The sequence below is a fragment of the Lissotriton vulgaris genome, chromosome 8 (genome assembly GCF_964263255.1).
Source record: "Lissotriton vulgaris chromosome 8, aLisVul1.2, whole genome shotgun sequence".
In the NCBI taxonomy this organism is placed as follows: domain Eukaryota; kingdom Metazoa; phylum Chordata; class Amphibia; order Caudata; family Salamandridae; genus Lissotriton; species Lissotriton vulgaris.
Window position 1 is genome coordinate 1,558,904,781 of NC_141696.1, and position 15,206 is coordinate 1,558,919,986.

The 15,206-nt window shown below is 48.8% G+C and overlaps 1 protein-coding gene across 46 annotated transcripts in view; it reads right to left on the bottom strand.

Moving 5' to 3' along the window:
- Positions 1-15,206, bottom strand: part of LOC147700405 (uncharacterized) — a 700,768-nt gene that overhangs the window by 111,476 nt on the left and 574,086 nt on the right. For 40 of the 46 annotated variants that reach the window (XM_086935784.1, XM_086935772.1, XM_086935787.1 and 37 more), the window contains one exon: positions 12,008-12,064. The exons of the other annotated variants lie outside the window; for them this stretch is intronic. In XM_086935784.1, coding sequence (XP_086791910.1) covers positions 12,008-12,064 — 57 coding nt within the window. The remainder of the gene's footprint in view (positions 1-12,007; positions 12,065-15,206) is intronic. 46 annotated transcript variants of the gene reach the window in all.

The following is a 15,206-nucleotide window of genomic DNA, read 5'->3' on the forward strand; positions in this document are numbered from 1 at the left end:
TGCTGTGCTGTGCAGGATGGGTATATTGCTGATATTGGCACTATGGTCCTGGGCAGATCTTACTCTCCCTGTGTCTCTCACAGTCAAATGTGTTCAACGGAAGGACTTATAACCACCAAGGGCATATTCCCAGACAGGACCCCAGCATGGCATCCATTCACCCATTCAGGGCTGTTTAATTTAAGACTGCTGTATTGTCCCCTCCAAAGCTGAAGGAGCACTGACCTTGCAAAGCGTAGGACCCCCTCCATTGCCTCTGCCCCTCCCTCCTGGTCAGGGACAGGCACCTCTTTTACAGCACATAGAGAGCTGAAAGAGTGAATACTGTGCTGTGAGAGGATCGAGTGCCTGCGGGTTTCCCATGCAATACTTCTGTAGTGGCTGGGAGAGCGGGTGTCAAGGGTTTGGCGCTGGAATGGTTTCAATCGTTTCTTTCTGATCGTACCTTTCGGGTCTCTACACCTCCCTTCGAGTCTAGACCCCACACCATTGAACAGGGAGTCCCGCAGGGATCAGCATTGAGCCCCGCGCTTTTCAATCTTTACGTGCAGCCGCTGGCTGCTGTCGCCAAGCTTTGGGACCTTACAATGGTGTCCTATGCTGACGACACGCAGCTTGCGGTTGCACTTAGTGGAGACTCTGATCCTGAGGCCTCCAACTTTCGTGAGGGTCTCAGTGCGGTGGCTGGATGGATGATGGCTAATTGCCTGCAGCTCAATGCGAAAAAAACTGAGGTATTGATTGTGGGCAAACAGAGTAATCTTTGGGGTGATAAGTGGTGGCCAGCTGACCTTGGCCCTACCCCGACTCCGGTTGCTGAGGTGAAAAATCTGGGCGTCTGGCTGGATTCTATGCTTAGTTTTTCCTGCCACACCAAAAAAGTAGCTGCGACCTGTTTTGGCATCCTTCGTGGGCTTAGGCCGGTGCTGAAATTCTTTGACGCTTCGACTCGACAATTGATCATTCAGGCAGTTATACTGTCCAGGCTCGACTATGCGAGCTCGCTGTTGCTTGGAGCCAATCAGGCCGAAATTACGAGATTGCAGCGCATTCAGAACGCTGTAGCTAGGGGTTTAGTTGGTCTCCCCAGATTCTGTTCTGCTAGAAGCACTATTGTCAAGCTCCACGGCTGCCTGTGCTTCAGAGGATAGAATTTAAGACTTTATGTCTTTCTTTTAAGATACTTAAACTTGCTTCTCCTCAGATACTAGAGCATCTCATTCTCCCTTACATTCCTTCCCGTCAGTTGAGATCCTGTGGACAAAATTTAGCTGTAGTCCCTCGCTTTTTGAGAAGTAGGTCCGGCGGTCGCTCTTTTAGAGTGCTTGCCCCTAAACTTTGGAACTCTCTTCCTGCCCATGTTCTTTCCCTTGATAACCTCCTGACATTTAGGAAAGCTGTAAAAACGTATATCTTCCCAAACAGTAGTTAGCTGTCCTCTATTTTTGTTTATTCCTTCTTTTGTTCTGTTCGTGTTGTGTTCCTTTCCAGGCGCAGCGCTGGGACGCCCCTTAGCTGGGGCAGCTGTGCGCTTAAAAATGGAGTTAACATAACATAACATATAGTCCCAGCGTCGGACAAGACCACAACATATGGTCTAGTTCCACCCCAGCTCTTGTGCACCTGGGGCATGCTGCCTTTGCTACTTTAAAGTATTTTTGGATTTTCCCCGGTGTTAAATACGCTCTGTGGAGTATATAGAGCGATCAGTCACCTGGTCGAAGCCAGGTCAGGCTGCAACACGCCCTCCCAGTAGCCCGCAAACAAGTCCTGAGTTAAGAGGGCAACACCGTGGGCCTCCACAGGTCCCTCCGGCTCTCCAGGCGTCACCCCCGCTTTAGCTCCAGCACCGGTAGATTCCTCCGATCATCCGCTGGTCCTACCCGCGTGCAGCCTCCCGTGGGCCAGCAGCCATGCTCAGTTATCACGCCCTCTCCGCTTCTACGTTCCAGGGCGACAAAGCGGCGAGGTCAAATTAGGGGAAGTCACAGAGTCTAGCGGGCGAGCAGCCAGGAGGGGACCCCCCCAATTTGACTGCGTCCACTGACTACCCCTCCACCAGGGGAGCGAGCAGCGCCCAGCAGCAAGCCCCCAGTCTTTAAGAACTGAGCGGGGGGGGGGGGGGCAGATTTCTTTGACATCACCTCCAGTTCATTGCCAGCGTGCCAACTGTAGGCACCAGGGAGCGGTCCTCAGCCCAGCCGCCCAATCTGGCCACGCAGGGTGTCGTCCTCCTGTTCTATAAACCGCCTGCCTCCGCTGTGCGGGCGACAGCACTCACAGGTCGCTGGTTAGGCTCCCCGCTCGCCGCCGCAGTCTCCCTTCGTCAGCCGCTCACGCGTTGTACTGCAGGTCATCCAGCAGTTGGCCCTGAGATTGTGTCCGTGTAGGGGCACCGTCTCGGCACTCCCCTTCTCCTTCAATGCCTGTCCCGGGGTTTCTGCCGGCCATGAGGGAAGGGAGGGGGGGGGGGCACCTCTCGTTGTCCGCCTCTCGCGCCCCGCTTTGCTCACAAGCCGTTGTGGTCGCGGCAGTCTGTCCCGTAGGCCCCCGCTCACCCGTCTTTCAAAGCGGGGCGTCTGCTTACACGCTCTCCGCGGTCTCCAAAGCTCTACGCTCACCGGCAGGCCGCCATCTTGGGACGTTCTCCTTTGTCCCCACCGGCCGAGCTCTCGAGCAGTAGAACTCGGGTTATCCACCAGCTACACACCCCAGCCCAGCAGCGAGTGAGCGCAATCGCTTTGTCTGCCCCCTCAGTAGGTCTAGGGGTCCGGTACATCAGGATAAACGCGGGCTCAGTTGCAGAGCTCGCAAATTTGGCGGCGATCATCCGCGGCTCCAAGCCACACCCTGTGAGTCCTATGATTATGCCACCTATACTGTCGACCATGTTATCTCCTATCCTTGGGTAGTCTCAGTTTGTAAAGGAGATGGAAGTGGAAACAGTAGTATGCTTGCGGGCCAACACTCTTACACTTCCTCTTATGGTCTACAGCACAGCTTTCCAAACTTTTCATGCTGGTGACACGCCTTTTAGACAATCCTCATCTTGTGACTCGGTAAGGCGAACGAGCGCAGCGAGCAAGGCCGAACCACCTAAGGGGGGCTCCCCCGAGAAACTTTTGTAAAAATAGTAGGCAAATGATGCATTTTTAAGCAAATATGAGAAAGCAGGAAGGGTAATAAAGCAATTGTGAGTGTGTTCTAACAAAGACAGTGACTGGCAAAACTGGGTGTAAGCAAGGTTAGGGTTCGGCCTGAAACAAGAATATAATCATGCACACATTGACACATGCCACAGTGATTTACGGCACAAAAACAAAATCGCCACCTCAGTTCAGAATCAGCTATATGACAATGTATTTACACTGGAAGAGTAGGCAGTAAGCACAGAGCTGGAATCTCAACCAATTTTGAAAGTCATAAATATAAACAAAGAATTTACTTAACAGCAAAAAAAAAACAGCTTGTTTGAAGCAGGACTTTCGGAATGTACAAAAAGCTAGAGTTGGAGGGTCGGGAAACTACCCACAGAACTGTCTTGCTATTTGATATGCAGAGCGAAGGAAGCCTACCTGCATGCACAAGAAGCTGGACTGTACCTGCCAGGAGGAGTGGCATGATCCGAGAAAGACCCAGCTGACATGATGGAACATCATGAGGCCAGCTCAAGGAATTGAGACAGCCTAGGACCAAGAAGGCCACCCTAGCCCGACTGCATCAACTCTTGAAAAACCCACCCTTGTTCTTTTTTTTGTCTAAATTAGGGAAGGGATAATTGTTTTACTAAGTACAGGAGCCAAACTGGGGCAGCTTGCTTCTGTGACTACACAATTCACATTAATGGAAAAGTATCTTCTGAAAGTTGGAGTAGCCTGGTCAGCCCCAGGTTTGTTAGGTATAAATGTGCAAGATTTATCAATGAGTTACTGTGAAGCACTATAAATCGTAAAAACGTTCAAAGGGTTGAAGACAAGAAGGATGACTAATCCCAGTGATAACTGTGCGTCTGCTTCTCTGTTTCAAAAACATAATATTCTAAGGATCTTTACTTTTATCTTTTCACTCTTCTGTAACAATGCCTCTCAAATCACAGCTCAAGTTGGCAAATGAAAACAACATAAATACAATGCAGGAACATAATGCAGAGTCATCACAGGCTTAGAACTTGGAACACAATCATTGTAATAATGGAGGCAGAAGTACATTAAGCAACATAATATCAGCCCTGGGGTTATGACGCCCTTTCTTTTTTTAACAGATGGGATCTCAGAACAAGAGCCCTGCAAGCTTAGCTACACAACCTTGCGGAGAGATCAACACACCATAGGTTTCAACTGCAACATCACATAGCACCCCCTCCAGATTGGCTTCTAATACTAATGTAATTATTAGTGCAAGGAAGAACCTCAGTTTAGAAAGATCTGCTCTAGCATATCACTCTGTCTTTTATGCTCGCAAAGCGCACACCAATGTTTCATGCTAGAATCTCTTTGATGCTCCCATAAATCTAGTTAAGGTTAGCAGCGTTCTTCTTAGCTTCCAATTTCAAATTCCTTCATATTTACAGAGTCTATTAAAATTTTACATTTTGTATTTGGCTCTTTTATGCATAATTTAGTAGGCAACACATACAATGTCTTCTATTTGACATGTCAGTAGGCAACAATAATTCAAAACAGATAGCTGATCAACGATTTTCAGTGTGAGCATCTTGAGGAGTCTTAATAGGAGATTTCAACTTGTTTCTGTCAGAATGCAGTTTTTAAGCTATCTTGTTCAGACCTCGTGATCCGACATTAAGTGAAAAAAACACCCCCCAGCATGCAGCATAGCTGTCTAGGACCCCAGTGTTGATCATGAGCCTGCTGTGGTCTTGTAAATTGGCCAGTAAAGGGAGCGGGTGAAAATGAATTCATATCAACAGAGTGTAGGAAATATAGGTAGTGCTCCATTTGTGCCAGAGTCTTGTCATGGAGGGTGATGAGTATCGTAGCGGGGTCTAGGAGGCTGAATTTCTAGTTTATGAAGGCAGGGCCCAAGAACTGTGGTCTCGTGGTGTTGCAATTAACAGCAATGGTCTGTTTTTTTATGCTGGTACATGTGAGTGAATGTGATGAGCTCTCTGAAACTGCCAAGCTTTTAAGTCTAATAAGGCAACAGAGCATTGAACAGAGTCAAAATATAAATCGATGGTAAAGATTAATATATAGCACAAACTAGATTCGAAGATATCGGGCATCAGAGCGCTTTACATAGCACCAGTTTAGTTACACAAGGACACATATTAATTATGCAAATAAAACCTGCAGCAATGTTTTCTCCAACAAACAATGTGTCTTGTTTGTTCTTTAATATGAGATTGCTGTGCTGTGCAGGATGGGTATATTGCTGATATTGGCACTATGGTCCTGGGCAGATCTTACTCTCCCTGTGTCTCTCACAGTCAAATGTGTTCAACGGAAGGACTTATAACCACCAAGGGCATATTCCCAGACAGGACCCCAGCATGGCATCCATTCACCCATTCAGGGCTGTTTAATTTAAGACTGCTGTATTGTCCCCTCCAAAGCTGAAGGAGCACTGACCTTGCAAAGCGTAGGACCCCCTCCATTGCCTCTGCCCCTCCCTCCTGGTCAGGGACAGGCACCTCTTTTACAGCACATAGAGAGCTGAAAGAGTGAATACTGTGCTGTGAGAGGATCGAGAATTTCACCCCCACAAGTATGTGATGGCTGAGGGACGGGAACATTTAATCTACCTAGCCATAGTAAAATCATTTCATACCTCCCATAGCTTTCCAAACTCTGGCTGTGATGCAAGAAAGCCCTCCCTCATCGCCCCTGTTCCTGCGTACTCCTTCCACATTCCATGCCGGCACACATTTCTCTCCCAGCTGTTACCGTTCGGGCTTCCCTCAGATGTCACATGTCTCCCCATACCTTGAACAAGAGTTCAAGGTATGGGGAGGGAGGGGCAGCTGCTTTTTTTAGGGGTAGAGGGGGCTGTGAATACGAAATTGCATTTAGTGTTGAAAGACAATCACACTTGTTCCTCAATCTCCAAGCTACTGCTCCAGCTTGTTCATGACAGAGGATGGGGTATTGGTTTAAAAGTGCTTACATTGCAGGCCTTACAAAACCTGAAATAATGTGTTACCAGAGACACACAGCACATTCCACCCATGGGTTCTCCGTTTCTATGGCGCACAGGGAATACAATTTAATGCAGAGTTTTTAAATTTATGAACTTACAGTTCCAAGCGCCTGGAATGGAGAGCAAAGTGAACTGACAGGGCATTTAATGTGCGTCGCCTCTCCTTTCTCCGCGTTCTGCATCACAATGCAAATGTCCCAGAGAGCAATCACCCTAATCTGCCCCCCGCAGACATCGTCGTGCGACACACTCACACATGGCAGGCGACACATTACTGTGTCGCGCCACAAAGTTTGGAAAGCTCTGGTCTACAGTCTGGTTTCCTTTTGTAAGACCTAGAGGGTTTAGAGTATAACCCAGCAAGAAATATGGCAAAGTGAGGACATAAAAAAACCAATGATGCAGGATGGGTGATTGGAGGAGTTCATGGGTAGTGACAAGGAGATGACTGGTCTGCATGAGCAGTGCTCAGGTAATTGTAGCAGTGCCTGGGTGGAGAAGAGTGGCTCACCGGTTAGAGGCGGCAGACCCAGAAGCAGAGGTCGGCCCGGGACCAGGGTTCAATTCCCGACGCGGCAGGGTACAGAACCAATGTCAGCGGGCTTGATAAATCTCTCCTTGGTGCCTCTCTAACCATGGGCCCCACTCTGCAACTCTGGGCAAAAGCTTGCTTAATCTCCACAACGGCCTCCTCGCTGCCGGGGATGCCTGGCTTCACCTTGGGGATGCCCAATAGGGACCATCTCACAGGGAAAGCCAGGACGGGTTCCCCAGCGGTACACAGCACCAAGAAACCCCAGGGTGAACGTGCGCTCTACAAATTCATACTAACATAACATACTAACATAACATTGCATGAGTACATGAGTAGTGACTGGATGATTAGAGTGCTACAAGGAGAGTGCATGGTGAATTTATAAGTGCCCGGGTTTTGGCAGAGTGATTGGATAAGTACATGGTGCTGACTGGGTGATTGGAAGAGTGCATGGGTTTGGGAGGGACAGGCTGCCCGAGCAGGAAGACTCACTTGATGCAGATTTTGGCAGAGTGATTGGATAAGTACAGAGTGCTGGATGGGTGATTGGAAGAGAGCATGGGTAGTGACAGTGGGATTTCTGTAGTGCATGGGTACTACCTGGGTAATTGGAGGAATGAATCAGTAGTGTTTAGGTGGTTAGAGATCTGCATGATAAGTGCTCAGGGGATTGTAGCAGTGCACGTGTTAGTGCCTGGGCCATTGCATGTGTACATGGGTACTGACAGGATGATTAGAGTGCTGCAAAGAGAGTGCATGATGAATTTATAAGTGCTTGGGTTTTGGCGGAGTGATTGGATAAGTACATGGTGCTGACTGGGTGATTGGAGGAGTGCATGGGTGTGGGAGGGACAGGCTGCCCGAGCAGGAACTCTCACCCGATGCAGATTTTCCAAACCTCACAGCAGAGCCCTGGCAGTAGATGTTTAGGGGAGGCACTTAAAGGGTTAACCCTTTGGCCTTCCCTACACAGGTGACCGCCTGGTCGGTTCCGTCGGAAAGCCAATCTGGTGCCCTGGACCGCCTAGAAGAGGGCAGTCCATACGAAGAGCCAGAGATCCACCAGGAAGAAGACGAGCGGTTGAGGAGAGAGGCGGAAGTCGGGCAGAGGACGGAGACGCTGTGTCACGACATGAGCAAGACGCAGGGAGCCACAGCAGAATCGGAAGTACCTGCAGTAAGACCAGGAGGGAGAGAACACTGACGACGAGTCGACGGAGGAGTGGTGGACCCCTCAGGAGAGCTGGAACATCGCGGCCGCATCTCAGGAGAGTTGCGGCCATCGCAATGAGCAATCGTTAAGCGGGAGGGGGGTGGGTACTGGTCTAGATAGCCTGAGTATGTAATGAGGCACAGGCCTGTCAAAACGAAGAAAGAAAACAGCAAACAACGAAAGCAGCAGACAACCAGCAAAGAGAATCGGTTATTTCTGCTTTCTTTTTATTTCTTTTGATTTATTGATTTTTTTCCCACAGAACATCCTTGAGAGAAAAGAGAAAAAAGGGGGGTTGGGGGGGGGGGGGGGGGGAGTTCTGCTATCATCAGCCTACCAAACTGAATTGATTTCGGTTACAAGATACTTTTTTAGGTCTCGCCTTTTGAAGAGAATTCTAGTGGTCAAAATACTCGTCAAACTATGGCTTTTGTGTGCGGTTTTCTTCGAGTTCACGTGAATCACGTGACCAAACAAGCACTCGCATCAGCCTCCCTCGCTCCCTCCTAATTGCATTTTTTCACGGCCGCCACCACATCAAAGGGCTTCTCCCAGCGTGCGCTCTGCGGCTTCTCCTCCCCTAATTATTCATGGCTGGCCGGCAGTACTTTCAGTTTCCCGGCCGCTCTTGTTTTCCTACCCTTTGTGTCTCCAAGATAACTTGTTTCAATTGGAGTCATGGTTATAGCATGCATCTTTATAAATATGTATACATATATTTTTAGCCCACAGTTTGTATGAAATAATGCATCAAAGTGACTAGTTGCACTTCTGTGGGTATCACTTTCAGTTACCAGGTTACTGGTTCGGAGGAGCATTTCACCTAGTGCTCCCAGATCCAGGCCCCTCTCTGCAACATCTTCATGTAGAAACAGGAGCCCTGCCGAAAATATGAGCACAAGAAGGCCAACTCGCTAATTTTCTATAGTCGGTGTCTACTTAACTTGTACAGGCAATACTACTCATTCATACGTGATATAAACCGGCACATAGACTCATTTGTGACTGGAGGTATGCGGAGACATTTGTGTGGAACCTGTGTATGTGGTGAGGTAGAACGCAACAGACACTTTGTTTTAATTTGGTGAGTTGTGTAAGGTGGTGACTCAGGGCGAAAGGGTCAAACTTGTTTCAACCATGGTCTCCCTAGCGAAAAGGAATGGTTTGTGTTTTAGGATTTTTTTTCTCTTTTTTTACCGGTGAAATAGGGCAACACAAGCAGGATAGGTGAGAATTTAGCATGTGGGAAAAGTGTATATATTTATATTTAAAAATGGTCTTTGATGTATTAGTTACACGATTTTATGATGTCTGCTAACCTCAGTAAAGCTACACACCAACCAGATTTCTCTGCTCCTGTTTCCTTCAGACCTCATTTGGCGGGTTGGCTGGTAGGCTCACAAGGGGACAATTTACTTTTGAGTTTATTTTACATTTTTATTTAGTGCAGGACACATTTTCACGAAAGGGCGCTCTGCACAGATGCAGATATATCGTGTACAAACGAAGAGCAAAATATCACGGAGCAAAATCTTTCAACAGAAGGACATTAGGTTTCTACTTGGAGTTCTCCTGACCGAGGCGGGCTTGGAGGTGTAATAGACTTTAATAAGAGGTCAGAAATTTAACCCAAACACACAGCAGAGATGAAAGCTGCATTGAATACTTTGATGGGACTATTTAAGTACGGCGTAGTAAGCAGTCGTGTGCTGAATTGCGGCATTGGTATAGCGCTGCATGTCTCCAGCTGCCATACGAAGCTCTTGGATTTAACTCCGTGCACACTGCCCTAAATCACAGTGCACACAGCACTCACTCAGTACACACAGCACTCACTCAGTGCACACAGCACTCACTCAGTGCACACAGCACTCACTCAGTGCACACAGCACTCACTCAGTGCACACAGCTCTCACTCACACTGCACACAGGACTCACACTGCACCCAGGACTCACTCACACTGCACCCAGGCCTCACTCACACTGCACCCAGGCCTCACTCACACTGCACCCAGGCCTCACTCACACTGCACCCAGGCCTCACTCACACTGCACACAGGCCTCACTCACACTGCACACAGGCCTCACTCACACTGCACACAGGCCTCACTCAGTGCACACAGCCTTCAATCACACTGCATACAGTCCGCACTCAGTGCATACTGCACACACTCAGTGCACACTGCCCTAACTCACAGTGCACACAGCACTCACTCAGTGCACACAGCACTCACTGACTCGCACTGCACACAGTGATCACTCACACTGCACACAGGCGTTACTCAGTGCAAACAGCCCTCACTCAGTGCACACAGCCCTCACTCACACTGCACACAGGCCGCATTCACAGCGCAAACAGCCCTCACTCAGTGCACACAGCCCTCACTCACACTGCACACAGGCCTCCCTCACACTGCACACAGGCCTCCCTCACACTGCACACAGGCCTCCCTCACACTGCACACAGGCCTCACTCACACTGCACACAGGCCTCACTCACAGTGCACACAGCCCTCACAGTGCACACAGCCCTCACTCACAGTGCACACAGCCCTCACTCACACTGCACACAGGCCTTACTCACACTGCACACAGGCCTCACTCACACTGCACAAAGTCTTTAATTGCACTGCATACAGGCCTCACTCAGTGCATACAGCCGTCACTCAGTGCACACAGCCCTAACTCACACTGCACACAGGCTTCACTCACTGCACACAGGCCTCACTCACACTGCACACAGGCCTCACTCACACTGCACACAGGCCTCACTCACACTGCACACAGGCCTCACTCAGTGCACACAGCCTTCAATCACACTGCATACAGTCCGCACTCAGTGCATACTGCACACACTCAGTGCACACTGCCCTAACTCACAGTGCACACAGCCCTAACTCAGTGCACACAGCACTCAATCAGTGCACACAGGACTCACTCGCCCTGCACACAGGACTCACTCACACTGCACACAGGCCTCACTCACACTGCACACAGGCCTCACTCACACTGCACACAGGCCTCACTCACACTGCACAAAGTCTTTGATTGCACTGCATACAGGCCTCACTCAGTGCATACAGCCGTCACTCAGTGCACACAGCCCTAACTCACACTGCACACAGGCTTCACTCACACTGCACACAGGCCTCACTCAGTGCACACAGCCTTCAATCACACTGCATACAGTCCGCACTCAGTGCATACTGCACACACTGAGTGCACACTGCCCTAAATCACAGTGCACACAGCTCTCACTCAGTGCACACAGCACTCAATCAGTGCACACAGCTCTCACTCGCCCTGCACACAGGACTCACTCGCCCTGCACACAGGCCTCGCTCACACTGCACACAGGCCTCACTCACACTGCACACAGGCCTCACTCACACTGCACACAGGCCTCACTCACACTGCACACAGGCCTCACTCACACTGCACACAGGCCGCACTCACACTGCACAAAGTCTTTGATTGCACTGCATACAGGCCTCACTCAGTGCATACAGCCGTCACTCAGTGCACACAGCCCTAACTCACGCTCCACACAGGCTTCACTCACACTGCACACAGGCCTCACTCAGTGCACACAGCCCTCATCACTCAGCGCAACCACAGCATCACTCAGCACCACCACAGCATCACTCAGCACCACCACAGCATCACTGGTTCAAATATGTTCTCTCAATGTTTCAAGCTTTATTACAAATGTCACAATTTTTTTTTAATATTTCACTTCTGTTCTTGGATTTTTGCCACTGAACATAATCTTCACAAAAGTTATTTACAAAAGTTCAAGCTATTGCCATTAAAAATTACAATCACTTTTATTTTTTAAGGTGTTAGTGCCAAAGTGTGTTTCTATGAACGAAAGGTAGCTGTAACACAGATAGAGGGAGCAAAGAAGGATGCAGGAGATAAAAGAACCCTCAGTGGGCGCCACAATAATACAGAGACAAATTTTTTTAAATGTTATTTTCTTACCTCTTCTACCACCCTCAACCTCACACCTCCCACTAGAAGAGTAATACAAACCTTATCACGTATTCGGTGTGGTGAAGGCCTATCTTAAAAATAATTTCACATTGCCTTTGGTTACTCACCATCATCTCTCCTTTCTTCCGAGCCTCCTGGGGTACATCCCTCTCCCGCCTGAGAACCTGCGAAGAAAAGAAAAAAATAACAGTTTGAACAACCAGATCAAGTGTTTTGTCAAGATACCAATGAAACGAGAACTTGAAAAGACATTATAGGATCCATGACATTATAGAAGACCAGATAAGGGAAGTAGACAAACATATTTGAGGAATTGCATTTACTCTGCCATAATTGCAATAAAATGGTCAAAATTGAGCACTGCATTAGGCCTCCTAGATTTTGTTTCTGCCCATCCCTCTGACAATGGGTAGTGACAGGGCGATGACTGGCCTGCATGGGAAGTGCTCAGGGGATTGTAGCAGTGCATGAGTTAGTGCCTGGGTCATTGCATGAGTGCATGGGTACTGACTAGATGATTAAAGTACTGCCAGAAGAGTGCATGGTGAATGTATAAGTGCTTGGGTTTTGGTGGAATGATTGGATAAGTACATGATGCTGGATGGGTGATTGCAGGAGTGCATGGGTAGTGACAGAGGGATTTCTGGAGTGCATGGGTACTACCTGGGTAATTGCAGGAGTGAATCAGTACTGTGTAGGTGGTTAGAGGTCTGCATGGGAAGTGCTCAGGGGATTGTAGCAGTGTATGTGTTAGTGCCTGGGCCATTGCATAAGTACATGGTGCTAGCTGGGTGATTGGAGGGGTGCATGGGTAGTGACAGGGCGATAGCTGGACTGCATGGGTAGTGCTCAGGGGATTGTAGCAGTGCACGAGTTAGTGCCTGTGTCATTGCATGAGTGCATGGGTAGTGACAGGATGATTAGAGTGCTGCAAAGAGAGTGTATGGTGAATTTAAGTGCTTGGGGTTAGGCGGAGTGATTGGATAAGTACATGAGCACTGACTAGATGATAAGAGTACTGCAAAGAGAGACCATGGTGAATTTATAAGTGCTTGGATTTTTGCAGAGTGATTGGATAAGTACAGAGTGCTGGATGGGTGATTGGAAGAGAGCATGGGTAGTGACAGTGGGATTTCTGTAGTGCATGGGTACTACCTGGGTAATTGGAGGAATGAATCAGTAGTGTTTAGGTGGTTAGAGGTCTGCATGGGAAGTGCTCAGGGAATTGTAGCAGTGCATGTGTGAGTGCCTGGGCCATTGCATGAGTGCAAGGGTACTGACTGGATGATTAGAATACTGCAAGGAGAGTGCATGATGAATTTATAAGTGCTTGGGTTTTGGCTGTGAGATTGGATAAGTACATAGTGCTTACTGGGTAATTGGAGGAGTGCATGGGTAGTGACAGGGCGATGGCTGGACCGCATGGGTAGTGCTCAGGGGATTTTAGGAGTGCATGTGTTAGTGCCTGGGTCATTGCATGAGTGAATGGGTACTGACTGGATGATTAGAGTACTGCAAGGAGAGTGCATGGTGAATTGATAAGTGGGTGTATTTTGGTAGAGTGATTGGATAAGTACATGGTGCTGGCTGGGTGATTGGAGGAGTGCAATGGTGTGGGAGGGACAGGCTGACTGAGCAGGAAGACTCACTTGATGCAGATTTTCTGAACCTCACAGCAGAGCGCTGGCAGATGTATAGGGGTGGCGCTCAAAGGATTAACCCTTTGGCCTTCCCTACACAGTTGACCTCCCGGTCGGTTCCGCCGGAAAGCCAATCAGCTGCCCTGGACCACCTAGTAGAGGGCGGTCCACACCAGGAGCCAGAGATCCACCAGGAAGAAGACAAGCGGTTGTGGAGAGAGGCAGAAGTCGGTCAGAGGATGGAGACGCCATGCCACGACGAGAGCAAGATGCAGGGAGCCGTGGCAGAATCGGAAGCCCTGCAGCGAGACCAGGAGGGAGAGAACACCGACGACGAGTCGACGGAGGAGTCGTGGAACCCTCAGGAGAGCTGGAACATCGCTTCCGCAACTCAGGAGTGTTGAGACCACTGCAGTGATCGTTAAGCGGGAAGAGGGATGGGTACCGGTCTAGATAGCATTAGTATGTAATGAGGCACGGACCTGTCAAAACTAAGAAAGAAAACAGCAAACAACGAAAGCAGCAGACAACCAGAAAAGAGAATCGGTTGGGATTTCTGCTTTCTTTTCTTTGTTTTGTTTTATTTTTTTTGCCACAGAACATCCTCGAGAAACAAGCACTGGCGTTGCCAATAGGTCTCGCAGTAGGAAAGTTGGAGCTATTGGTTTTGTAAATGACATTTTATATTTATATATCGTTATTGGCATTGTCAATAACAATATATAAATATAAAATGTCATTTACAAAACCAATAGCTCCAACTTTCCTACTGCGAGACCTATTGGCAACGCCAGTGCTTGTTTCTTGTCCCCCCAAACAGTGTCCCTTTCTGGTGGGCTTCGGTGCATAAACGCCCCCCGTTTTTATGCCATAGTATCACTGTTGCTTGCCTTTATCTTTCATCTTTAACATAAAATGACCCCTAGATTGTGCTGTACGTTTTCAACGCTGGATGTAGCAGCGTGTGGTTTTAGCAGCTAGAGATCTCTGTAAAACTAGAAGCGCACAGTGGCCTCCTCTGTGATGCTGTCGGTTGGTGCTAGAATCCACACCCCGGGGTGATGGGAGACGGACACTAGGTCAACAGACCCTCTTTGGAGACACGAGCTGGCCCCCTCACTGGAATGTAGCCCTTGCTGTGGCCACAGAGGTACATCCACGCCAGGACTCAGGAAAGTGAGGGGTAGTTCCCACCCTGCTTCTGTCCGATACATTTATTTCGGATTTATTTTAAATATTAATTTGCTGCGGTGCGCCCAAGGTTTGTGGGAAAATCAGTGCATGTATCGGCGCCTATCCCCTTTAATGCATACATAACGATGCCACCATCTGCTGCAGAGCCCGGCGCTACCTGGTAAGCTTGTTGTAGGCTGTGCCTCATTAATTAATTAATTCATGACATCGTGTTTATAGGATGCTGTTTGCAGCTTGGCTGGGAGGGTTAGCAAATGTAGCCAGTGTGGGCCAATTTTGACTTCCCTTTTGCTAGAAATGGCCGTGGTAGCCCCGGGATAGTCAAGTTTGTTTTCCTTTTTGCTTTGAGAACACAATCTCCGTGCCAAACACAGCCGTGCACGTGGCTTCGCTGATCTAAAGCCGTTCTGTGCTATCTTTCCATGACAGCAATCTGCAGCACACGGTTCAGCCCCAGTGTTTGCACAGAGCT